The 24,964-nt window shown below is 45.9% G+C and overlaps 1 protein-coding gene across 10 annotated transcripts; it reads left to right on the forward strand.

Annotated features, from left to right (window-relative positions):
- The first annotated feature begins 721 nt into the window (after positions 1-721).
- On the forward strand, positions 722-22,885 carry INCA1 (inhibitor of CDK, cyclin A1 interacting protein 1). 10 transcript variants are annotated; one of them, XM_083581215.1, is made up of 8 exons: positions 2,606-3,073; positions 5,346-5,480; positions 9,826-9,930; positions 10,906-10,948; positions 15,566-15,777; positions 18,548-18,749; positions 20,823-21,020; positions 21,053-22,885. In XM_083581215.1, exons 2-7 carry the CDS (start codon positions 5,440-5,442, stop codon positions 20,973-20,975), a joined length of 756 nt encoding a protein of 251 aa, XP_083437341.1. In that variant the 5' UTR covers positions 2,606-3,073; positions 5,346-5,439; the 3' UTR covers positions 20,976-21,020; positions 21,053-22,885. The 10 variants fall into 10 exon arrangements, with proteins under 10 accessions (XP_083437349.1, XP_083437347.1, XP_083437344.1 ...); XM_083581223.1 differs by lacking the exon at positions 2,606-3,073 and adding an exon at positions 722-842 and having other exon boundaries at positions 20,823-22,885; XM_083581221.1 differs by lacking the exon at positions 2,606-3,073 and adding an exon at positions 872-982 and having other exon boundaries at positions 20,823-22,885.
- The last annotated feature ends 2,079 nt before the right edge of the window (positions 22,886-24,964 follow it).

Below are 24,964 nucleotides of genomic sequence, written 5' to 3' on the forward strand. Positions count from 1 at the left end.
TTCCTGATGTAGATCTTCACTCACTCACCCCTTCTTTCCTAGCAGGGAGGGGGCGCCATTTTGTGGTTCGCCTCAGGGGCCAAAATGTCTTGGGACGGCCCTGGCTATCAATTGCCACTCTGGCCACAATGGCTATGTTCTTAGAACAACAGAACCATAGAGCTGAAAGGGGCCGTGAAGGTCATCCAGCCCAACCCCCTGCGATGCAGGAATCTCAGCTAAAGCATCCCGGACAGGTGGCCATCCAAACTCTGCTTAACAATCTCCAAGGAAGAAGGATCCACCACCTTCCGAGGGAACCCGTTGCACTGCTGAACGGCTTTTACTGTCAGAAAGTTCTTCCGGATGTTGAGTTGCAATCTCCTTTCTTGTCACTTGAAGCCATGGGTTCGAGTCCTCCCCTCCAGAGCAGGAGAAAACAAGCTTGCTCCCTCTTCCATGTGATAGCCCTTGAGATACCTGAAGATGGCTATCATATCTCCTCTCAATCTCCTCTTTTCCAGGCTAAACATCCCCAACTCCTTCAACCGTTCCTCATCAGGCTTGGTTTCCAGGCCCTTGATGCTTTTGGTCAAACCTCCTCTGTGCCCCTTCCAGCTTGTCAACATCCTTCATAAATTGTGGCGCCCAGAACTGAACACAGGATTCTAGGTGGATGTATGACTCATCCCTCTATGAATTAAAGAAATGGTGGGCTCTCGTCTGGCCGGAGGCCTCTTGTTCTTTCTGCACTGCCCTCAGTTACAACAATTCGCACACAAAGTGGAAACCGGCTGCTGGCTGAGGCTTGTGGGGGAAGGTTTGCTGGGGGAAAAACAAACAGTGCAGGAATCAAATCCCAGGTAATGACTACGGCCCTTGATGGGAGGAAACTCTATGGCAGGAAACGCTCCTGTGCATTTCCTCACGGAGGTGGCTGCAGCAGGAAACAGATGGACAGGAGTTGGCACCCGCCCGTGTCAGCTGGAAAATGCCATTCATTGTGGGTGCAGGCTTTGCGCTCAGATGCTAAGTCCTGTTCTTGTTGCTGTTTAGTCGTTTAGTTGTGTCCGCCTCTTTGTGACCCCCTGGACCAGAGCACGCCAGACCCTCCTGTCTTCCACTGCCTCCCAGAGTTTGGTCAAACTCATGCTGGTAGCTTCGAGAACACTGTCCCACCATCTCGTCCTCTGTCTTTCCCCTCTCCTTGCACCCTCCATCTTTCCCAACATCAGGGTCTTTTCCAGGGCGTCTTCTCTTCTCATGAGGTGGCCAAAGTCTTGGAGCCTCAGTTTCAGGATCTGTCCTTCCAGTGAGCACTCAGGGCTGATTTCCTTCAGAATGGAGAGGTTTGGTCTTCTTGCAGTCCATGGGACTCTCCAGAGTCTCCTCCAGCACCAGAATTAAAAAGCATCAATTTTTGGCGATCAGCCTTCTTTATGGTCCAGCTCTCATTTCCATACATCACTACTGGGAAAACCAGAGCTTTAACTGTACGGATCTTTGTCGGTAAGGTGGTGTCTCTGCTTTTTAAGATGCTGTCTAGGTTTGTCATTGCTTTTCTCCCAAGGAGCAGGCGTCTTTTAATTTCGTGGCCGCTGTCACCATCTGCAGTGATCATGGAGCCCAAGAAAGTAAAATCTCTCACTGCCTCAATTTCTTCCCCTTCTATTTGCCAGGAGGTGATGGGCCCAGTGGCCATAATCTTCATTTTTTTTGATGTTGAGCTTCAGACCACATTTTGCGCTCTCCTCTTTCACCCTCATTAAGATGTTCTTTAATTCCTCCTCACTTTCTGCCATCAAGGTTGTGTCATCTGCATGTCTGAGGTTGTTGATATTTCTTCCGGCAATCTTAATTCTGGCTAGGGATTCATCCAGCCCAGCCTAAGTCCTAGGAATGTATAACTGTACAGCTAGAAGGGTCATCTAGGTTCATCTAGTCCAACCCCCTGAAATGCAAACAGTGTGGGGGATCTTGTCCCTACACACTTGCCACTCCGGGGGGGAAACACTCCACATTCCCTAAGCATCTTCATGCAAAGCCTGAGAGCGTATTGGAGAGCCATTGTGGTATAATGGCGAGGGTGTTGGACTAGGACCTGGGAGGCCAGTTTGGATCATCCTCACTCGGCCATGAAGCTCAGCGTGTGACCTTTGGCCAGTCCTCATCTCTCAGCCTCACCTGCCTCACCAAACGGGCAGGGGAGGTCTCCCTCAAAGAATTCTGGGAGTTGTAGTTCAGTCCTCAGGGAGTTACTGTTCCCAGTCACCTCCGACAGACTACAGTCCCCAGAATTCTCTGAGGGCGCAGGGAACGGGGTACGGATGTGCTCAAGCCCCAAATGCAAAACAAAAACTCCTCCATTTCTAGGTTTCAGCCTAGAAAACTACCCATACATAATCTGAGTAATTCCTTCTTCCGTTTGCCTGACCAGCAGCAATCTTGTTAGTCCCTCCTTTAGGGCTGTTTTCTCTTACATATCCGAGGAGAATAACGGCCCCCATTGTTTTTCTCATCCTCTCCCTGGTGGCCTCCGTTTCCCTCACTTTTTCCTACATATTTGGGAACAAACTGCCCCTTCCCTACTGTTTGGTAAATGTTGCCCCTCAGCTTTTTCCCCTTCTTCTTTGTTTCTCCTCCTTCCGCTCCGGCCATTGCTTTTCCCTTCTTCCTTTCCACAGCCTCCGTTTCCCTCATTTTCTCCCCACCTTCCTCTACCCCCACAACCCAAAATGTCCCCCCTCTGCTTATCATTACAGCGCATCTCACAAGCTATTCCTTCGGTCTGTTCTGAGGGAAAATATGGGGAATATTTGACTGAGGAGGAGCTAGCCAAGGAGAAAGCCAAAAAGAGATTTTAGCCGCTGTCCCACCCCCCAAAGACATGCCCCACTTTCCCTCTCGAACCATGTTTTTCCTGTCACCCCCACATCCTTTAATTTCCTTATCTTTCTCACTTAAGTCCCTCATGTTTCCCCACAAAAGCTGCCCTGTGGCAGTTTGCCTTGTTTTCTATCTCTTCCCACAGCCAAAATCCAGCGCCTTTCATTTTCCCCGCCTTTTCCCGCCTCCCTCTTTTGAGCAGCCTGAGGTAAATCTGTGAGGGAAATTGGGCCAACACAAAATGGAGTCACCTTTGTAGCTTTAGCATACTTGAGAGACATCGCCAAAAAAATATGCTTGACTATCTATCTATCATCTATCTATCATCTATCTATCTATCTATCATCTATCTATCTATCTATCTATCTATCTATCTATCTATCTAATCTATCTATTTATTTATTTATCTATTTATCTATTGACATCTATCTATCTATCTATCTATGGAGTGAATGACCATCCTGTCAGACATTATTAGCATGAGGAGAAATATCAACATGAAGAGACCGTAATGCAGTATTTTATTTTTTTTTTGGACAGGGGAAGCTGCTTCCATGAAGAAAATATTTGCCTTTAGGGATTTGTCACAGTGAGGGTGAAGTGAGGGGTAGAAAAAGGTTATTTGCCTTGGGCAAAGGTAACAGTTGGCAAGAAAATGAAGCAGGATTTTCTTGAAAAAAGTATTTGCTTTTAAAAAATGGCGGTGGTGGTCATGTCGTGAGGCGTCAGGTGGTTGCCATAGATGGGTGTTTATTGGGGTTACCTTCAACAGGATGCCCTACAAAAACCAACCGCCACCCATAATGTAACTGTTCCATTGCGATAATAAATAATTCTCCAACAATAATTTCACTGAGGTATCACCAAAGGGGAACGGGGCATATTTTATACATTGGGACAGGTCATCTTCCTATTAATAGCTCAGATTTAACATGCTTTAAATCCTCACAGGAGGAAGGTAGTAGGTATGGGTTGCTGTTGTTTTTAAAAAATCTCATTTATTATTTTTTCACAAACAAAAAAAGGGCTTTACACATTTTAACATAAACCATAAGTTACTTTATCGTTTGACTTCCTGTCCTCCCCTTTCACGGTTTCCATATTTACCCTAAAATGGTGCATATTTCGCTTATACTATTAAATACATACAATTTAACCTATTTATCTTAATAATTCACGCTGTTGCTGATATTTCAAGTCCTGCTGACATTTTCATCTTGCTTTAACAGTTCTTTAAATAGTCAATAAAAGGTTTCTGGTCCTCAAGGATTTCTTTGGCATTTTGGTCTCTCGTCTTTGCTGTTAATCTTTCCAGTTCCACGTACTCCATCATTTTCAAAAGCCAATCTTCCTTTGTTGGAACCTCTCCTTCTTTCCATCCTTGGGAATACAATATCCGTGCTGCTGTCATTGTGTACAGGGTAGTAGCTATGTTATTTGGGTCACAAAAACCATTTTATTCTGTGAACCGCCCAGAGACCCCTGGGTATAGGGTGGTATATAAATTCAATTAATACTACTACTAATAATAAAACCCTGCTTCCCACAGTGTATAGCGGAGCTTTCCAAACTGTGTCTTGTAGCACATAAACGATAGAATCTGCTCCCAAAAAGTGTAGCGATGGCCACAAGTTCTGACAAATTCACGGCTAATAAATAAGGCTACTAGCGGCCTCCATTGTCACAGGCCACTTTTCTTTTCCTATTATTTTTATTATTACAAATAAAAATAATAAACAAATAAAAATAAAAATGTGCACACACACACACACCGAGACCATTCCATTGTAACTATCCAACCTCCCAAAATTTCAACACCTCTTGTGATGGTTTGACCCCTTTCCACTTTAACAGCACACATTCTACAAATACTTTCCATATCTCCTCAAAATCATTTCTTCTGCATATTCCCCGTCTTACCTTAATAGTGCATGCTATTAATAGCTAAATCCCACACCTCTTTATTTCATTCTTCCATTTTATATTCCCCTTGCCCCTTCCACTTCCTAGCTGTAATAACTCGCGCAGCCATCAATAACTTTGTGAGCAAGTCCTTGCTAGCCTGCGAACCTTCCACCCCATCGTAAATCGATAACAATGCTACCTCTGGACTTTCGGTCAGCTTTAACCCAGTGGTTTCTGTTATCTCCTTAAACACCCTTTGCCAAAAGAAATTGTACATATTTGCACCCCCACCACATGTGAACATAAGTCCCAGACAGGCCACATTCCTCTGAGACCCAGTTATTTGGAGTCACAAGTGGTTATTGTGCTCAGGCTTCCATTTTGGGGTATCTGCTTGGCTGTTCTGAGAAAAGGGTGCTGGACCAAATGAATTTTTTTGGTCTCATCCTGCAGCCAAGCTCTTATTGTATTGTACACCAAGGAATAGCCCCGTATACGGTGGAAATTACAGAGGAATGAAATGCCGGTTTTGTGTGTTCCGTGTGTGACTCACAGATGGTTGCGATTCCTTCCAGGATAACTGACAAGAGGACAGAAAGTGTCGTTGCGAGTCAGACGTAGGAGAACGGAAGAGCGGATCCTCAAGGCTTTAAACCAGCCGGTCGCACTATGGAAGGAGAGAGCAGCACTTCTTTCATGCCCTTTGTTAAGTAGGTTTCTTCCGTTTGCCACAGAGATACGTACATTTAAAAAAAGAAAGAAAGGGAGAAGACATGTGCGATGTGTCTTCTGCGCTTTGACAAATTGACATTCAAGTGGTGCACATTGTTAAACTATGGAACTCACTGCCTGGGGAGGCAGCAATGGGCACCAGCTTGGATGGCTTTAAAAAAGGACTGGACAAATCCACAGAGGAGGAGAGGGCAGGCAATGGCTTCTAGCCAGGATGGCTATGTTCTGCCTCCATAATTTGAGGCCAATTGCTGGAAGCCGCAGGAGGGGAGAGTTGCTCTTGTGCTCAGATCCTGCTTGCAGGTTTCCCACAAAGTGCATCCTGCTATCCACTGTGAGAACAGGATGCTGGACTAGATGGGCCGTTGGCCTGATCCAGCTAAAGGCAGGGTCACAGATTGGTTTGGGTACTTTCCCACTTCCCTTGCTCTCTCTAAGATGAAAATCCCCAAATACTATTCTCAGCAGTGGCCTCCAAGGATAGAGAACCCTCCCCAAACCATAGTTTATTAGTTCAGGTGTAACACCAAGCCACAGTTTGTCCCAATTGTAGTTTGCAAGCCAACTTCAAAGCATGATTTTTAGCAGGTGTCTGAAACAGTGTTGTAAAAGTGCCTGCCCAATATCGACAATGAATGTGAACTTATTTCTTTATTTTATTCCACAAACTTTATTTTAGTTATTTAATAAAATAGAATTTATTTATTTCATAAGATGCACTGGTTGGTTGTAAAAATAACAAAATCTCAAAGCGGTTTACAAAAGATAAAACAACAAAAGCAATAAAAAAACCTCAGCCCTACTTTTAACACATACAAAAGTTATAAAATCAAAGCAGATTAAAATTAAGTCAACTTTCTAAATATCTGGTAGGTGGGCTTATCTCAACAGGAATGCTGTACAGTGAAGGCACCTGCTTGATCTCAATAGGCAGGGAGTTCCAAAGTGCAGGTGCTGCCACACTTAAGTCAAGTTCTTACTAATGTGGAACAGGCATCGTGTGGCACCTGTAGTAGCCCCAATTCTTCCAATTAGGCACTCCTGGGTTCAGACAAGCTCATAGGTAAGCTTGTCCCAAGTTGTTAAGGGCTTTATATACTAATAGCAACACCTTGAACTTGGCCCTGGTGCAAATAGGCTGCCAGTGCAGCTCTCTGAGCACAAGTGTTAGATGCTAACAAGGCCTCCTTCTCATCAGCAATCGTGCTGCAGCATCCTGCACCAACTGCAGCTTCTGGATCAAGCGTGAAGGATGTCTTGAAGCAATTGACACATGATCTGCTGCGTCAAGGCTTCCCCAGCCCAGGAATGGCCATTGCTGTTGAACCAGCTGCGGTTGAGCCTCCGGGGACAGAGTGGATCCAGAAGGACCCCGAGCTGTGAAGCTGCTCCTTCGGTGGGAGGGCAGCCCCATCAAGTGTAGGCTGGGCTGACTCACGGCTGCGAATGACTGGGCAAGGCAAGAGTTAGATAATGAAGTTAGGACTGCAAGAGGGAGAAGTTAGCCTTTAAAAACTTTATCCAGTGAGGTCATCACACCAGATCTGCAGGAAGTCCTGCTGCTGCAGCTTTATTTAGCAGGGTGTGGAAGTGATAAAACAGCAATTTGGGGAAGTGTAAATAAGAAGCCGTAGGCAAAAGTTACCAGCAGGTGGCAGAGAGAAACTGAATTGGGAGATGTGGAGGCATTTACAGGAATCAGAATAATCCTCAATAACCCCTATTTTTCTCCTGGAGGCTAAGAATAGCCTCTCATTTTGTATAAAGGTTGCCGTTGTGTTTTTGAGATGCTGGAAAAATCTGTGAAATGTCTTGCTCTCTGAAATGGTTTCCTTACTGAGGATTTTTCAATTCAGCTTTACTTCTGCACAGCCTTGAGATCTGCAGTCTGTGTTACATACATCAGCCGGTGTAGAAATGTAGAATAAGTTGGCCTAAAAGCGAGGGGGGAGGAATGTTAAACAGTGTCTAGAAGAACAGCCTAACAATCTTGAGAAGATGAAGCTGGGTGCAAGATGCAAGGGCTGCAACAGAGGGACAAAGAAAGAAAGGGAAGGGAGGAATAGAATACCAAGCTTCTTTTAAAAAGAGAAGAAAAATCCGCTGCTCGCGAAGGGGACTTTTTCAGTGACATATTACTCAGTGGAGGCTGGTCTGTTGTTGTTGTTGTTGTTGTTGTTGTTGTTGTTGTTTAGTCCTTTAGTCGTGTCTGACTCTTCGTGACCCCCTGGACCAGAGCATGCAAGGCACTCCTGTCTTCCATTGCCTCCCGCAGTTTGGTCAAACTCATTTTAGTAGCTTCGAGAACACTGTCCCACCATCTCGTCCTCTATTGTCCCGTTCTCCTTGTGCCCTCCATCTTTCCCAGCATCAGGGTCTTTTCCAGGGAGTCTTCTCATGAGGTGGCCAAAGTCTTGGAGCCTCAGCTTCAGGATCTGTCCTTCCAGTGAGCACTCAGGGGTGATTTCCTTCAGAATGGAGAGGTTTGATCTTCTTGCAGTCCATGGGACTCTCCAGAGTCTCCTCCTCCAGCTGGTCTCCTAGGGTAAATGGGGCACCACCCCTACCAGCCACCATGGTGTACTTCAGAACCAGGAGTGCCAGCTTGGCACCACGACCATGGGTGCCTGGAGCCATGTGTGCCATGCAGCATGCATGGCCTTGAAATTTGAGGGTGCCCATTCCTTTCGTGGGGAACTTTGTGGGTGCTTGAGCACCCAGGGCCCCAGAGAGTTGGCACCTATGCTCAGAACATATCAAATGGGGTACTGGTACCTCAGTGATGATCTAGGGCAGTGGTTCTCTTTCCTTCTTCTCTGGGCCACACTTTCAGAATAAACCATTTTTTTTACACCATATTTTGTAATTGATAAGAAATACAGTGGGAAATAAAGAGAATCAACTCCTAGCAGTGCTTGATTTATAGCTTAGAACACAACTGCGGGACAACCAGGAAGTATAAGACAATGCAGCTACGTAACAACATGAATCATTCCCAAAAAATAATTATAAACGAGCCTCTTACATATCTACCTTAAATATGTATGCAAACCCGATGAGAGGTATCAGCTTGATGCTTTTGCTCTCGTTTTGAAAAGGTCTATCCATATCTGTAAATAAATGAATAAAAATTGGCTACTATGCTACACTGAAATGTTTCTGTGATAGTCCTTGAGTCTTCCTGCCACACTTTCCATGCTCTCCTGCCACACCAGGGTGGTGCAACACACCCTTTGAAAACCACTAGTCTAGGGTGGTACTGCCCCCTGGGGAGGTTCCCAAGGGGGTGCTAGGAAGCTCCCTCACCCCCTAGGGACACTGGAGTCGCAAATGGCTATCAGGCTTTGAAAACCTGGTTTTGCTGGATCAAGTTCATCCAATAGTTTGAACTGGATTTTGGATTAATTGTTCAATTAATCATTACTGTTTTGAATTCCATTGTGTTACTAGCTTCCTTGGTGGTGGGTTGTGCAAACTGCTCTTCTGAATAATGCTTTTTATAGGGTCTGGGACATGGGAGGTGAGTTTATGGAACCAGGGAGGCGTTGACCTAAAAAGGTCTAGGAGGAGGCTTCTCCAACATCTCTCTGAAGCCCTGAGGCCGTTTGATCATGAACTATTTCAATGTCTGTGGGCAAATGGTTTCAGTTTCTTTCTTTTTTTTTTTTTAAATCAACATCCAGTGCTGTAATAAAAAAAAGAGTTTGGGTAAGTAGCAATTAAAGAAGCAGCTTCTATATAAACCCACATAAATTAAATATTAATTTGTTAACTTCAAAGAGTGCTGGGGGCAAGTAGGAAATTGGCAAGGCATGGAGGAACAATGAGACACGGCCCATCCTCGGAGGAATAAATATGTTCCAAAGTCTTCCTCGTATATATTTCTAAGATCTGCTGGGCTGGAACGCTCCTTGCATTTAGTTGTTAACTCTTAACAAGCCGCTAGGCTAGTACATACAAAGGTTTTGAGGATGCTTGGAAAATATATATGATCTGCTTGGTTATCTCATCATCCTGCGCTAGCTGTACCTGAAAGGTGAGCTGATATTTTCCAAAAGGAACTTGTGTTTTCTGCCGCTGCGATGCCAGCACAGCCTTTCTCAAGTTCCTTTTACAGCAATGATATGCCCCTAGCTATGCATCTCTGCAGAAAAGGGTGCAGATTTGGAAGGGTTCCCATCAAAGTCATAATAGTCATGACTCAGTGAAATTTAAACGCAGCAAACAGGTAAGATGTTGGAATCCATGCTTTGAATTGCCAATGAAATGTTTGTGCTGGTCTACGCTTACGTGTGATGTAATCTGCTCTTTCTCCTTTTCAAGGCAGTCCAAGATGGTCAGCAGATACCAACAAGAAGGAGAAGCAGAGGCTGCCAGCTCCGACTGTTCAAATAGCAACATTTGGGATGGTCTCAGCCAACAACCAGGGTAACACACACAGTACTGTGCATAATGGTCCAAAATACAGACACAATCCTTTCAGGAGAGCTTTTTTTTTTTTTTTTTACTAATTCCCCTCCATCGCCCCCACCCCCGCTGGTCCATAACTCAATACAAAATAAGGATGTTGTTTATGTCAGCATATCATTGCACTTTGGGCTACCCCCCTGAAACATTCAGCTACTTCAGTCATCAAGGAGAGCAGAGGAATGTGCAAAGCGCATGCAAATCCCTTTGCAAATTCTGATCCGTTTGCCAGGGCAGCCACTGAGCTGCAATATCAAAGTTGCAATAGTCTGAAAAGCCAGCCAGGATTTAATAGTGCTGTTACGTGCTACTCCAGTCTCTGAGTGGCAATAGACTCCAGAGGTTGCTGCACTTACCCAGGTTTCGGTTTCCTTGGAATGGAGGCCATCAGAGACTGTGGTGTCTTTGGGATATATGGTTTTATTGACACATATATACAACCTGAACATAGGATGGAGGGGCCCACACAGCATCAACACTCAGGTTTTGGGACCTTATTGGCATGAATATATATGTTTGGAGATATATGTTTGGAGACATGTGAGCATTGACTGCTGGAGTGATTTGGAGATGGGTCAAGGAAGCTAGGCTTTATTTATTTGTTTGTTCAAATTATGCCCCACTCTTCCTCCCAAAGGAACCCAGGGCAAAATATAAGTAAAAAGTTAGTGTTCTGCATAGTTCCTTGACCATCACTGTGGTTAGCAGGAGCCAAGCACTTATTAAAAAATAAATTATACAAATGTACCTATTCAGAACAGTCAGCCTCTGTTTAGTGAAATTTGGATTCTGTGCACATAGTGTCAACTCATTCCTGTGCTTGTTGACTGCCAAGGAGTTGCATCCCCCAGCCCCCGAGTTATGAATGTAATATATAAGAGGCATTTTGAAGTAAAAGCCAGTGGTACTTACTGTAGTTGCACATTTATCTTTCAGCTCCTGCTGGGTGGAAGATTATAACGAGGCACCGTCCTTGCTGGTAAGTTTTCATGGATGGCAAGATGAGGCTTCCTTTGAAATCGTTTGCTTCTCTCCTGCGGAACTAATGCCCCATGTAAAAATAGGAAAATGCAAATAGAGTTTGCCCTGATTAGTGAGCTCAGCTGTGTGTGTGTGTGTGTATACTTCCCTTTGCAAACCTCATTTGCTCTGTGGAACCTGAAACCTTTCCAGCGGGAGTGTGTGCACTGCAGAAAAGATGGAAGGTAATTTTACGTGGAGCCTTCCAGACACACTGAGCAATCCTGCACGCAAATTACGCTGGGGGTGGAGATACCTTGCTGCTCCACCAGCAGAACAGCTGCCGTATCTTATACCCACTCAGCCCAGGAGGGAAGGGGGAAATGCAGGGAACCAGGCTGCACACACAGCCATAACTCACCAAAAGGGGCTGTGCCAGCGACGATGCCATCTTCCCACAATGCGCTCAAGCACATTCTGGAGACAGGCACGGGAACTTGCCCTCCCACAGGAAGCAGTGGCGGCCACCAACCTGGATGGCTTTAAAAGAGGATGAGACATATTCACGGAGGAAGAGAGGGCTATTGATGGCTACTAGCCACAATCGTTGTGTTTTACCCCCACATTCGGACGCAGCGATGCTTCCGGATACCAGTTGCTGGAAACTGAGCAAGTGAGAGTTGCTCTTTTTTTTTTTAATAAATTTTTATTGATTTTCCAACATGAATTGAGACACTTCACAACTAACAATACATAGACAAACAAACATATAAACACGTATAATTTCATAACCTTTTTTTTCTTAAACCTTATTTCAACGACTTCCCCATACCTCCCTTTCCTGCATCCCTATTTTAAACTTTTTCAGCAACCCCTAATTTCAATTACTTATGATTCAATTTCTTTGATCCTTTTTCTCTTACCCAATCATTTATCGCTGCAATTCTGTTTTACATTACCCATGACATTTTAGCACTCATTAATTTTACAACAGTTCTTAAGATAAACTTTAAATTTCTTCCAATCTTCTTCCACCGTCTCTTTTCCTTGGTCGCGGATTCTGCCAGTCATCTCGGCCAGTCCCATATAGTCTGTCACCTTCGTCTGCCACTCTTCCAGCGTGGGTAGTTCTTGTGTCTTCCAATACTTTGCTAAAAGAACTCTTGCTGCTGTTGTAGCATACATAAAAAACATCCTATCTTTCCTTGACACCAATTAGCCTACCATGCCCAGGAGAAAGGCCTCTGGTTTCTTATGAAAGGTACACTTAAGGACCTTCTTAATTTCATTATAGATCATTTCCCAGAAGGCCTTGATCCTTGGGCACGTCCACCAAAGGTGGTAGAAAGTACCCAAGTGAGAGTTGCTCTTGTGCTCTAATCCTGCTTGCAGGTTTCCCACAGGCATCTAGGTGGCCATTGTTAGAACAGGATGGTGGACTAAATGGGCACTCTCTGGCCTGATCTAGCAGGCTTTTCTTATGTTCTTATGTTGGATTGGAAAAGGTGGACCAAGCATAAAGTTCCCAATTCCCTCTTATCCCCTACCAGTTTAGAAGGGAGGGCTGGGGCTGGCAAGGGTGTCTTGCCCTCCCTGTCCAAAAGGCCGCAGACAACATCCTCTTGCTTCTTGTTGGGAGCCAGTTCCTGACAGTGATGTCACTTTTCCCACCTTAAAGAGTACAGATTCTCCTCACCCCCTGCTCTGTTCGATGAGGCTGGCTAAGAGGCTGCTTCACCCCAGTCTGCCTCTCCGCTCCGAAACCTGTTCCCTCTTACATTCATCTTGCAAACGACATTCCTGGCTGCCCCCACAGTTACAGGAATAACACAAAAATGATACGTATGGCAATTTCTCATGTTTTGGGTGTGTGACAGCAGCACTGCCACCTCTCAAACATTTAAAAAAATAATAATTGATTGCTTTGCAATTCTAATTCAAATCATGGTAGCTCCCCCCCCCAAAAAAAACTATTCTCATTGAAGGGGAGGGACATTCCTGGCAGCCTTTTGCACTTCCAATTTCCTTGGGAGGAGGAGGTAGGAAGCAATCACTCCTGAGAACAAAAGCCCCAGGACAAAGCACATTTTCAATGCCACGTTCCTTCTGCTTGCCATTTTCTGTCGTATGTACTTAGCTGTGGCTGAGTACATATGGGCAATAAGAACAGGTTTCTTGAATTGCCACTCACCACCACCACCGCCCCTTAAATAAACTTTCTCTTGAAGTAGGTGAATATTGTTTTTTTTAAAAAAAACACCACAAATAAATAAACACAGCCATAAATATTTATTGAGATGCATTTCTTGGAGCTTGGGTCTTTCTCCTCACTTATGCTCCTTTGGATTAATTATCTTCCGACATGCACAGCTGTATCTCCAAGTGTTATGATTTCTCCACACTTAGCTCACTGGCTGTTGCTAATTAGGGATGCTCATGGCTGAGTGAAACTGAGCTCATTAGGTCGAGGGCTGGCAGGTTAGCTGGCGCAGGGAGAACTCCCCTTCCGCCACACACCCCAGAAACTTGCTTCTGAATGAGGCACTGGGGTCTCACACCAGGGAACAAAACCATGGCACAAACAGTCTGTGTCCTCAATATATATTGATTGATTGCCTGAGGTTTTTAAGGTGAGCCTCTGGGGAAAGTTCTCCCCAGAAAGTTTTGCTTTGGGTGCACTGTCTTTGCAGGGACAGTTTCCTCTCCTCTTTCCCATTCAGAAGGGAATGTAAACTCGCTTCCTCCCTCCTCCCTTTCCTCAGGCTCATTAGCACCACCCTGGCTTCTCCTTGCCCAGTGGGCTAGCGCAAGCCCATCTGAGGGCAGTCCAGAACTGCCTCTGAAAGGCCCAGTTGGAGGGGGCTGATTGAGGCCTCCTGAAAGGAGCAGGCAGGTGGCAACTGTACAGAAGGGGGCGAACTACATCAGTCCCCCGCAGAGCGCAGTGGCATTCACCCACTCATGTTGCCCAGCAACAGGCATTCTCTGAGGCAGACTGTTCTGATATTGGAGGTGGTACACATGACTAGTAGACTTGATCACCTTATCCTTCACAAATCTCTCACACATCCCTTTGACGGCTGTCCACGTAGACGGCCGTTGCTACATCTCGCGGCAGCAAGTTCCATAGTTTAAGTTTATCTGGTGGGGAACACGTCATGCTCTTTCTGGGGTCGTTTGTCCACCTTGGGCCCCACCCTACACTCAGCTCTCTCCTGGAAGCTGTCATCAGGCAACAGCGGCCACACCCCGGAAACGGCTTTGACTGGCCGGCTAAACCAGGTGAGGGTAGCCAGTGGGTCTCAAACCCTCGGTGAATTAGGGGCTTCCCCTGCATGCGAAGACAGGCTTGGGTGGATCCAACAGTGGGTCCAACGATCAAGAAGGCTGTGCTGTGGAGGGAAGTGAAGTGGGGCTTGTCCCTCTGGGAAGGGAGCCCATCTTGGAAAAGGAAAACTCTAACCCTAAACTTCCGCTGCCTTGTGGGAAATTTTCAGGAGAAGAAAAAGCTGAGGTGTAAACCTGACACAAATCCAGAGTGGAGTCCCTAAGATGGTTGGGTGGTGTCTTGTATGCCTCCTTCTAGCAACTCCTACAGCCAAACCGGTGCCCAGTGTCTTGTTCTGCTTTCCTTTGGACCACATCAGTGAGGCCGAGAGGGAGGTCTTGTCATCTGGGCAGCCAAGGACCTCAATACACACTGCCCAGACTTGTGCCCTGGGGTGTTCAGTCAGTGCTGCTGATGCAGCAGTTTGACTTCACCCCTGGAGACAAACTCCATTGTCTCTCCAGACAGATGGATGCCGAGGACAACAACTGAGAAGAAGCTGTTGCCTTAGTCTGTTCTGAATCTCCCAACATTCAGCTTCTTTGGAGGTCCCTGTCCCTTGCACTATGAGAGAGGGAAAATGACTGCTCTCTGCTCACTTCCTACACACACCAAAGCATAACTGTATACACCTCTATCATAACCTGCCTTACCATATTTACATACTGAAAAGTCCCTGAACGTTTCAACCTTTCCTGAAAAGGAGAGCTACCCCATTCCCTTGATCAGCTTGGCTACCTCTTTCTGAACCTTCCCCAGCTCCACAATATCATTTTGAGGTGAGATTACTAGAACTGCCACTTGATGAAATAAATTCTACTTCATTAATCAGCCAGGTCATTAATCAACTGATTTAGATCTGCGCAAATGTGCATGTGCGAAAAACAATGTCTTCCGAGATAAATAAAGCATACTTATCTTCCTTGTAAAATGATGCACCCAGCCACCTGCAGTTTTTATAAGTACTTGGAATAAAAATAGCGAAAATCTGCTGAACAATTAATTAAAGGCTGCATCTTAGCTGATGGGAATGATTTTCATTGATTAGTGTGACTAATTGGCTAATCAGTGCAAACTTATTTTAGAGAAATCAAATATCAGTTGCAGGTGCAATAAATTTTCAAGAAAGAAAGATGCTTGTGAAAGCCCTTTGTTCTCTGAAGTATTAATATACCCAGTTGCCACTGAAGATGCACATTCCGGCTTTGGCCATTTCTGCATCTGCAATCGTCATCATCGCCACCACCACAAAATAGTAATGTCATTTAATGAACCAGTGCCAAATTCTTGCTTTCTCTATCCCTTCAGACATCTGGCTGCGTAGTGCAAAGGCCTGCTGCGGGTGAAAGAAACCCTTTCCCCTGGCAGATTATTTCAACCACACAGAAACTCCCATCGCCCAAGGAGCTGTGCCGGAAGAAGAGAAAGGGGCCAAAACGAAAGAGACTTGAAAATGTCAGAGCCTTGTCTGTTTGCTATCATCTGGAGGAGCTGAGGCGGCGGCAAAGCAGCATGGACGAGTAAGGAAACAGACCTTTTGTCATGAATGGGAAGTTAACTTCTGACACCCCAGTCACCTGCTAGGGGTGGGAATCACCCAGCATGGTTCTATGAGTCCCCTTGGGGTCCCAGGGCCCTTCCAGACAAACTGTTTATTGATAATCCATCCTGATTTGTTCACACAGAGGGATTTGACGAGTTTGGCTATTAAGTCATAGAAATGTAGAGTTGGAAGAGACCCCAGTGGTTGTCTATTCCATCCCCCTGCAATGCAAAGAATTCCTGACATTTGGCCACCCAACCTCTGTTTAGAAATCTCTGATGAGGGAGAGCCTGCCAGCTTCTGAGGGAGTCAGTTCTGTTGCTGAACAGCGCTTGCCACCAGAAAACTCTTCCTCAGGTTTACCTTGTCATTTGAACCCATTGGTTCCTACCCTCTGGAAAACAAGCTTACTGCTTCTTCAATGCGATAGCCCTTCAGATATTAGATATTCATATATTCATATCCTCTCACGGTCTTCTCTTCTCCAGGCTAAACATCCCCAACTCCCTCAACCATTTCCCACAAGGTTTAGTTTCCAGACTCGGCCGCCCTCCTCTGCGCACATTTTCTTTGCCAGTGTTGTGTCAAAGGGAGCATTATCCCACAATTTCTATTGTATTTCCTCGTCATTTTCCTTATAGCAAAAAGTCTGATCTTTAGAGGAAGTGGGTTTGCTGCACAAGCGCACCAAAACCACCACAATGGCACAACCTGAATTTGCCAGTATGTGATTGAATCCTACCCAAAAATCGTGAAAGCCTGGCAAGGCCCTCTCTGTTGTACTCTTGCTTTAAGTCCGGACCGCAGAGAAGTAGAGAACACACCTCTGGGAATCGCACAATCAAACTTGGGAAGGGCCACAGTTGCACTGCAAAACCTGTGCAGGGCTGGTTGGCATCTGTCTGTCTTGGGAGACAACAGAGGAGGGCACCTTTGCGGGCGAAGTCAAACTCTAGGAAAGCTACCGTGGCTGCTGTGGCTGTAGAGACCGATAAAGGAGAGACATGTTTTGTTTTTGTTTTTTAAAATATATTTTTTATTATTTATTACAAAACAATTTACACAGAGCATAAACAAAATGAAAAGCAACATAAACAGACCATGGACACTGACTAACAACACCTCATTTGACATTACATACCCTATTAACTTCTGATTCACCTCATTGTGCTTTTTAATACCTTACTAGTCTATACGCACTTCATTTTTATTAATCTTTTCAGTTAATTATCAGGGGGAAAAATTACTTTATAATTTCCTTAAACTTCAAGATTCAATCCAAATCTGTCAGGAACTTTGTGTTATTACAGTACTTTTTAAGATATTCTTTGAACATTGTCCAATCATTACTAAATTTCTGGTTAGAATTTCCTCTTTTTCTCCCAATCATCCTTGCAAGTTCTGAATATTCTATCATCTTTGCTTGCCAATCAGTTTTTGTGAGGGATTACATCACCTTTCCAATTTTTTGCTATTAAAGTCCTGGCCGCTGTGGTTCATACATAAAGAGGATTCTGTGGTTTTTTTGTATATCGATGGACATAATGCCTAACAAAAAGGTCTATGGGGTTTTTTTTGTGAAACGAGAATTTAAAGATCTTTTTAAGTTCATTGTATGTCCCAAAATTCTCTTATCTTCGCACAATCCCACCACATGTGCATAAAGGTGCCAATCCCTTTTTTTGCATCTCCAACAAACATTGGAGCTTTTCTTATACATCTTGGCCAGTTTGGCCGGGGTCAAATACCATTGGTACAGCATTACGTTTTCATTATGCTTTCTCTCAAAATATAACATGCAGTGAACCTTGTGTCTTCTCTCGACAGCCTTCCCCATTCATTCATATATATATATATATATATATTATGTCCAATATCCTGGGCCCAACGGATCATAATTGATTTTACCTCTTCCTCCTTGACTTCCCAGTGAACCTTTTTTTGTTTGTCTATACTTAATCTTTCATTAAGTTGGAAATATTGGAGCCAATCTATCAGACATATACAAATTTCCTCAAAATTCTTTAGTCTCAGTTTATTATTTTTTCCTTTAATAGCACTTTATATGTTGCCCCATTTCCCTTCATATTTTTCTTCTTACCTGCCACAGCTTTGATGAGTGAGATCCACCAAGGGATTTTAGGTTCTAGCAGATCTTTATATATAATTCATGTTTTATATAAGGATTTTCTTATTATATGGTTTAAAAACCCTTTGTGAACTCTCACCTTATCATAAGCTAGACGAGGGGAGGGGAAGCGCTCAGCTTCTAAAGTTTTAAAAACAGAACTTTAGACACAGTGTGGTTATAGAAAGAGGAACTGTGTTGCTTGTCCCTAGCTACGTCTGGGCTCTGACCAGTAAGAATCGCTATGGTTATTGTATATTATCTATGTATTTCATCTTGTATTTGTAAGCAACCCTGGAAGCTCCATTGCAGGGTGGCATATAAATATTTTATATAAAATTCCTGTGAAACCGGCACACACTGTATTCCTGATGGCCGTGGTAACACCGAGATGGGGTGAAAACTGCATTTTCCCAGGAGCAAAGTATTTCTTGTTGAATGCTTGGAATATGTTTTCCTGTAACAGAAGTACTCCCTTGAGGAAACTTGCCTGGATCCCATGCAGCAGCTGAGTAATAATAACCGAGGGAATGATTGCACACAAAGATAAATATGCAATCCGGAAAAGCTTTAAATGTCAGCATTCCAGCCTTTGCAAATACCTGTTTTCTGTTTAAAGGCTGAAAAAGGCTAAATGGGGTGGGCTTGTCCCCCAGCCATTCTCCGAAGGAGCAGGAGGAACTGCCGACTCGCCCACAAAAGTAATGTGCCATGATGATGATGATGATGAAGAAGACGCCCTGAGCCCCTTCAGCATCCTGAATCCAGCTTTCCAGCTCTATGAAGAGCACCCAGTCTTCGGCGAATGCAGCCAGGCGCAGGTAAGCTAGAATTACGAAGCCACGGAAAACAAGGGTGCAAGCTGCTCCCCACACCAGAAAGATGGGCCTCTTGCCTCTGGGTCTCCTCTCTCATGATCAGAACAGAACCACCTGCGGCATCCTTTCTCTCACAAGGAGGCAGAATAGACCCACACACCATTTCTCCACCAGGGCAAGCAAAATGTATTCTCACAGGCCAAGGACACTGTCTTGTCAGGCAAAAGCACTCAAGCAGGGCACAGAGCACAGCCAGTGATGGGCGTGGCTGGCGAGAGGAAGTGTGGCATGGGGAGGGGCATGGCATAGGGAGAGCCCTAAGGACCAGATGGGGGGGCATTCAACCCAACTCTTGAGGTTCCCTGTCCCTGAGTTAGAGCCTGAAGGAATACTAAAGGTAAAGGGACCCCTGACCATTAGGTCCAGTCGTGACCGACTCTGGGGTTGCAGCGCTCATCTCACTTTATTGGCCTAGGGAGCCAGCATACAGCATCCGGGTCATGTGGCCAGCAGGACTAAGCCGCTTCTGGCGAACCAGAGCAGCGCATGGAAACACCGTTTACCTTCCCGCTGGAATGGTACCTATTTATCTACTTGCACTTTGACGTGCTTTCGAACTGCTAGGTTGGCAGGAGCAGGGACCGAGCAATGGGAGCTCACCCCGTCGCGGGGATTCGAACTGCCGACCTACTGATCAGCAAGTCCTAGGCTCTGTGGTTTAACCTGCAGCGCCACCCGAGCAAAGTTAAAAAGTGGAGAAATTCATTTCATGGATGACCAGAGAGATTCCTGCTCCTGGAGGGTAAGGTAGCCTTTGTTCTGCCATGCTTTTAGGTGAATTAAAAGGCATGTGGGTGTATAGAGACATCCAGAGTTGCATTGTGGTTGAGCCAGTACGGTGCAGTGGTTAGAGATACCTGACTAGGACCTGGGAGATCAGGGTTCAAAGCTCCACTCGGCCTTGAAGCTCACTGGGTGACCCTGGGCCAGTCTCTGCCTTTCAGCCTAACCTACCTCACAGGGTTGCTGCTGTGGGGATTAAATGAGGTGGTGGAGAACCATGTACGCTGCCACCTTGAGCTCCTTGAAGAAAAATGCAATAAATGCAATAAATAAACTGAGAGATGGCTAGGTGCTGCAGAATCTGTGGGTGGTTTCAGATAGCCATCATTCCCCTGCTAGGACTATTTATCGCTTTCAGTTGCCAGGTGATAGGAATTAATCTTAGCACCTTCCATTGAGTGATGCTTGCTGAGTCTAAAGTTCATTGAATTCCCTTATTCAGCCAAGTTTCCCCTGTGTTTGTATCACTGCAAGAAGTCAACATTTGTTGGGAAAGGCCAGTTATCTGATTTCCCACTGTGAAGTAGAAGAGGTATGGAAAGCTCACCTAGTTGTGGTGCTTAAATTAAAAGGAGTTGTTGGTTTGCAACTGCTTTCTGCCATTCTAGAAGAACATCTGCTGGATCAGACCCAAAGGTGCATCTAGCCCAGAATCCTGCTCCCCAGAGTGGCCAGCCAGGTGCCTCTGGGAAGTCTGCAAACGGGAGATGCAGACTACAGCCCCTCCCCTGTGTCCCTCCCCACAACCACATCAACTTGTATTTGCGTATATATCTATTGTGATTGACAGCTGTGATGGCTGTGCAGCAAGATTTTGTCCAGGCCCCTTTCAGTGCCACCACTGCATCTCATGGCAACAGATTCCATACATCTGCTCTCCATTCTGTGCAAAGTAATACTTTTATTTTGCCTGTCTTCAACCTATGGCCAGTCCACTCCACTGAGCGATGGAGGAGAGGACCATAAGTAGCTATTATGCTATGATGACTATGCTCTGCCTCCACAGTTTGAGGCAGTCAATGCTTCTCAACAGCAGTTGCTGGAAACCCCAGGAGGGGAGAAAGGGCTCTTGTGATTGGGTCCTGCTTGCTGACTTCCCACAGGGCCACCTGGCTGGCCTCTGCGAGGACAAGATGCTGGACTAGGTGGGCCCCTGGCCTGATCCGGCAGGACTCTTCTTATGACGAGGCAGGGGCAGAATCCTGCCCGAGTAACACCTAGCTTCCATTGCAGGTCCTTTATCCGGAGTGGAACCCCACTGTGCGAGAGCAGCTGAGGATCCCTGAAGAAAGCCCTGTGATCTCCTACACGATGGCTACACAGGACAGGTACCAAGCCTCCGTGGGCTGCTTCTACAGGGGATTCAAACTGCAGTCGGAGGAATGACCCTGATGGCGTATGTAGCCAGAGCTTTTGTGTGTGTGTGTGTGTGTGTGTGTGTGTGTGTGTGTGTGTGTGTAAAGGAAAACCTTTCTCAAAGCACTAATAGCCTGCGTGGGCGGGCGGGAGATGGCAGGCTGCTGCTGCTGCTGCTGCTGATCTATGCATACTGAATTAACAGGCAGGAACTGGGAAATGAGATGGAGAAAGTGAAGGGGTATATATCTCGAAAAGACCTGCCCTGTTTGACTTCTACCCATAGCAACTCCCCCTAGTTCTTTGGAAGTTTATTTTATTTTAGCAACAATTCTGTGACCTTATTTGCCACACACACACACACACGCGCGCGCGTCTAGAGGGAGTTTGCTCTCAGCAAATGTTCCACTGTCGGCTGGGGCGGGGGAATAAAGAGGGGGAGCCACTGCCATGGGAGACATCAGGAGTGTTTCCATAGTAATGCAGAAGAAGAAGTAGAGAGGAGGCCTTGCTTGGATCTAGCTCTGCACCCTCCTTCCCTCCCTCCCCATATAGCGTAGGTGTGTGCTGTGCCGTGTTTATCTAGAATGAAAACCCCACCAGGCAGTTTCCACTAGTCTGGAATCTTTTCCCCTCTCACCTGCAGCTCTCAGGTCTGGTAAAAGACCATTCTGGGACCCTGGAATTCATACAAAGTACCTGGCTGATCTGGGGGGCTCTTTCCTTCCCACACACCTCTTCCCCAAACAGGCAACTTCTTGCTTGGCCTTTCAGCAGGAGCCATCTGTCCCCCATTCCCCGCTTCCTCTTGTATCCACTGAGAAGGATAACTTAAATTGTGCCCTTCTTTTTCTTACAAAAGAGCCAGGGTTATGCTTATTCTGCTTTGACCAGATCTGCCTGGGGGAGTTTGCTGCAGTGGTTGCTGCATCTTCCCATTCCAGCAAATGTGATGCCAAAGGGGTCCCTCTCTGACGCCTCACTTCTCTCACATCACTTTCTCCTCACCTCCAGTGTGAATTATAAATGCTTCTGAGACTGACCAAGTCTTTGTTGCGAACTGTCTAGCATGCCACACTGCAGACCAAACTGGTGGTGGAGGAGGAGGAGGACGAGGGGGGAGCCCTGTTTCCCAGGTTCCCCTTTTGATGACTTAGAGCAAAAGAGACAGAAGTTTCATTGAATTTTTGCTTGTTCTGCGTGAGGGTAAATTGTTGTCTGTCTGGGGCCAAATTGATTCCAAGAAGCTCACGATAAGGAGCTTAGAACTGCTTCACAGCCACCTCAAAAGCCAGCCTGAGTTGAGAAACAGCATTCCGCAATCATTAGCAATAATATGGAATGTCGAGTCCAAACACTCCAACCGTGCCCCAAAGCTCTGTATCCTCAGTGGTTTGGGATGGAATTTAAAACGCTGAAAATATTTTATCTGGGGGAAAACCCTATAAACACAATGACCACCAGGCTTTTAAATGTATGGCTGCAATGTTTCTGAAATGCAGGGAATCTCTTTATAGGATATTTCAAATGTTAGCTTTTGCACGAGGCCATTCACAGGTGCTTTCACTGCATACCAACTGTTCCAATCTCAGAAGGATACTGTGACCCACAGACCAGGCAACAATACCTTGCTAAAAAATTGTTTTTAACCAAAACTCCCAAACCTGAACTATTTTATGGCAGCCAGTAGCTCTAGAGTACAAAGCTTTTCAAACTGCTCACTGATAACAGTTAATACATGGGTAGTATAGCTGTGCTAGGACATAAAAAAAAAACCAACAGAACCCAAACTGCAGTATTTGGCTGCATCTCCTGTGCTGCATTAATTCAGGTTAATGTTGAAATACCATTAATGTGAAAGGAAATGCTGTACCGTTACATTTAAAAGGTAGTGTTTCAGTTGTTTTAACTTTCTATTAAATGCACAGTGTGTGACCAGACCGTGGTTGTCATTGTTGTAACTGGTTTACTCTGTCTATGACTGGGAATATAATATAATAATAATAATTTATTATTTATACCCCGCCCATCTGGCTGGGCTTCCCCAGCCACTCTGGGTGGCTTCCAAAAAAAATATTAAAATACTGTAATACATCAAAAATATTAAAAGCTTCCCTAAACAGGGCTGCCTTCAGATGTCTTCTAAAAGTCTGGTAGTTGTTGTTCTTTTTGACATCTGGTGCGAGGGTGTTCCACAGGGCAGGCGCCACCACCGAGAAGGCCCTCTGCCTGGTTCCCTGCAACCTCGCTTCTCGCAGGGAGGGAACCACCAGAAGGCCCTCGGAGCTGGACCTCAGTGTCCGGGTAGAACGATGGGGGTGGAGACGCTCCTTCAGATATACTGGACTGAGGCCATCTAGGCTAAAGCTTTCCTCTGCTTTGATAAGGACTTGAGTAGAGCCCTGTTTGAACCATTTAGTCCAGCCTTTATCAACCCTCACAGTGTTTTTTCTGCCTGCAACTCCCTTCAGCCCCAGCCAGGGACTTGTAGGCCAAAACACAGTGAGGGCAACAGGATGAGGAACATCCAACAACCTGTCTTCCAGTGGCCATCCAGGTGGCCCCTAAGAAGCTCACAGCAGCCCTCCCATTAACTTCTCCCCAGCCAGTGTCTGCTATTCAAAGACACTCAGCTCCAGCCAGGTTTCCCAAGCCAATCTGGGCGGCCATCATTTCAATGATACAGTGGACCTACCATCCATTGATTTATCAATTCAGCCATTGCCACAACTTGTGGTGTTAATTCCCTGCAGTGTGTTCAATCGAAGCTGTTCCTTTTGTTTATCCTGAATCTTACTGCCCATCAAATGAACTGGGTGAGTCTTGAGTCCTGGTGTTAGTAAGAGAAAAAAGAATCTCTTAACACTCGGACTCACAGTCACCCAAATAATTTGAGGAGAGTGAGAAACGAGTCTTCATGGTGGGAGGGGGAATCAAGACTCTGGGCACTTCCTGTTCATTAAACATGCATCCAGACCTAGGGGCTATTTAGGGAAGTGGGTGGCGCTATGGTCTAAACCACAGAGCCTAGGGCTTGCCAATCAGAAGGTCGGCGGTTCAAATCCCCGTGACAGGGTGAGCTCCCGTTGCTCAGTCCATGCTTCTGCCAACCTAGCAGTTTGAAAGCACGTCAAAGTGCAAGTAGATAAATAGGTACCACTCCAGCGGGAAGGTAAATGGTGTTCCCGTGTGCTGCTCTGGTTCGCCAGAAGCGGCTTAGTCATGCTGGCCACATGACCCAGAAGCTGTACACCAGCTCCCTCGGCCAGTAAAGCGAGATGAGCGCCGCAACCCCAGAGTCAGCCATGACTGGACCAAACGGTCAGGGGTCCCTTTACTTTTAGAGGCTATTTAATGAGCAATCCCTCTGGCTTTTTTTTTGTGGGAGGCCAGATGACGGTGTGCCAAAGCTAATGGACTTCCCCGCCGTCACTTTCCTTGCCGCAAAAAGCCCAATTTGGGGTGGAGGAAGATGCTTATTGCACAAGTCCTCCCATCCAATTACAGTCATGCAGCCTGAATTTGCTGGTATGTGACTGAGTACCACCCAGGAACAGCAACAGTCTGGGAGCACCCAGAGACCTTTTTGGCTTGGCACCAGCTGAGAAGAAAAGAGGCAGCGCCGGGAGACACAAGCAGCCGAGTGCTGTTGCTGCTGTCTCAGCCTGGCAGAGATGTGAGCACAAGGAAGAGATCAAACCGGGAAGACCCGTGTGCCTACTGAGCTGCTCAGCAAGGGCTAAAAGGAACCTAGTGGGAAGTGCAGCTCAGATCTTTCCCCCAACAAATCCTACACGAGCCACGCAGAGTGGTGCAAACCCACATTCAGATGCAGCTCCTGTGTTGCCCTGCAGCTTGCCATGCCCAGGAACCCTTTCAGTGCCACTCCTGGACAGAGAAGTGAGCCCACAAACCCTTTGACAACAGCAAGCAGTTGGGTACATGCTCCTCTTTCTTATCACTGGTCCAGAATCACTGCACCACCCCCCACCATCCAGTTCCCCTGCCAAAATCACTTG

The sequence above is a fragment of the Podarcis filfolensis genome (assembly GCF_964270895.1).
Source record: "Podarcis filfolensis genome assembly, chromosome: 13".
NCBI classification, from domain to species: Eukaryota; Metazoa; Chordata; class Lepidosauria; order Squamata; family Lacertidae; genus Podarcis; species Podarcis filfolensis.

Bases quoted from the DNA above. Each gene is read 5' to 3' on its own strand.
- INCA1 (XM_083581223.1), top strand. From the start codon at position 5,440: ATGGAAGGAGAGAGCAGCACTTCTTTCATGCCCTTTGTTAA. The intron at 5,481-9,825 runs GTAGGTTTCTTC...CTCCTTTTCAAG, and splicing joins TCTTTCATGCCCTTTGTTAA to GCAGTCCAAGATGGTCAGCA. The intron at 15,778-18,547 runs GTAAGGAAACAG...TTCTGTTTAAAG, and splicing joins CGGCAAAGCAGCATGGACGA to GCTGAAAAAGGCTAAATGGG.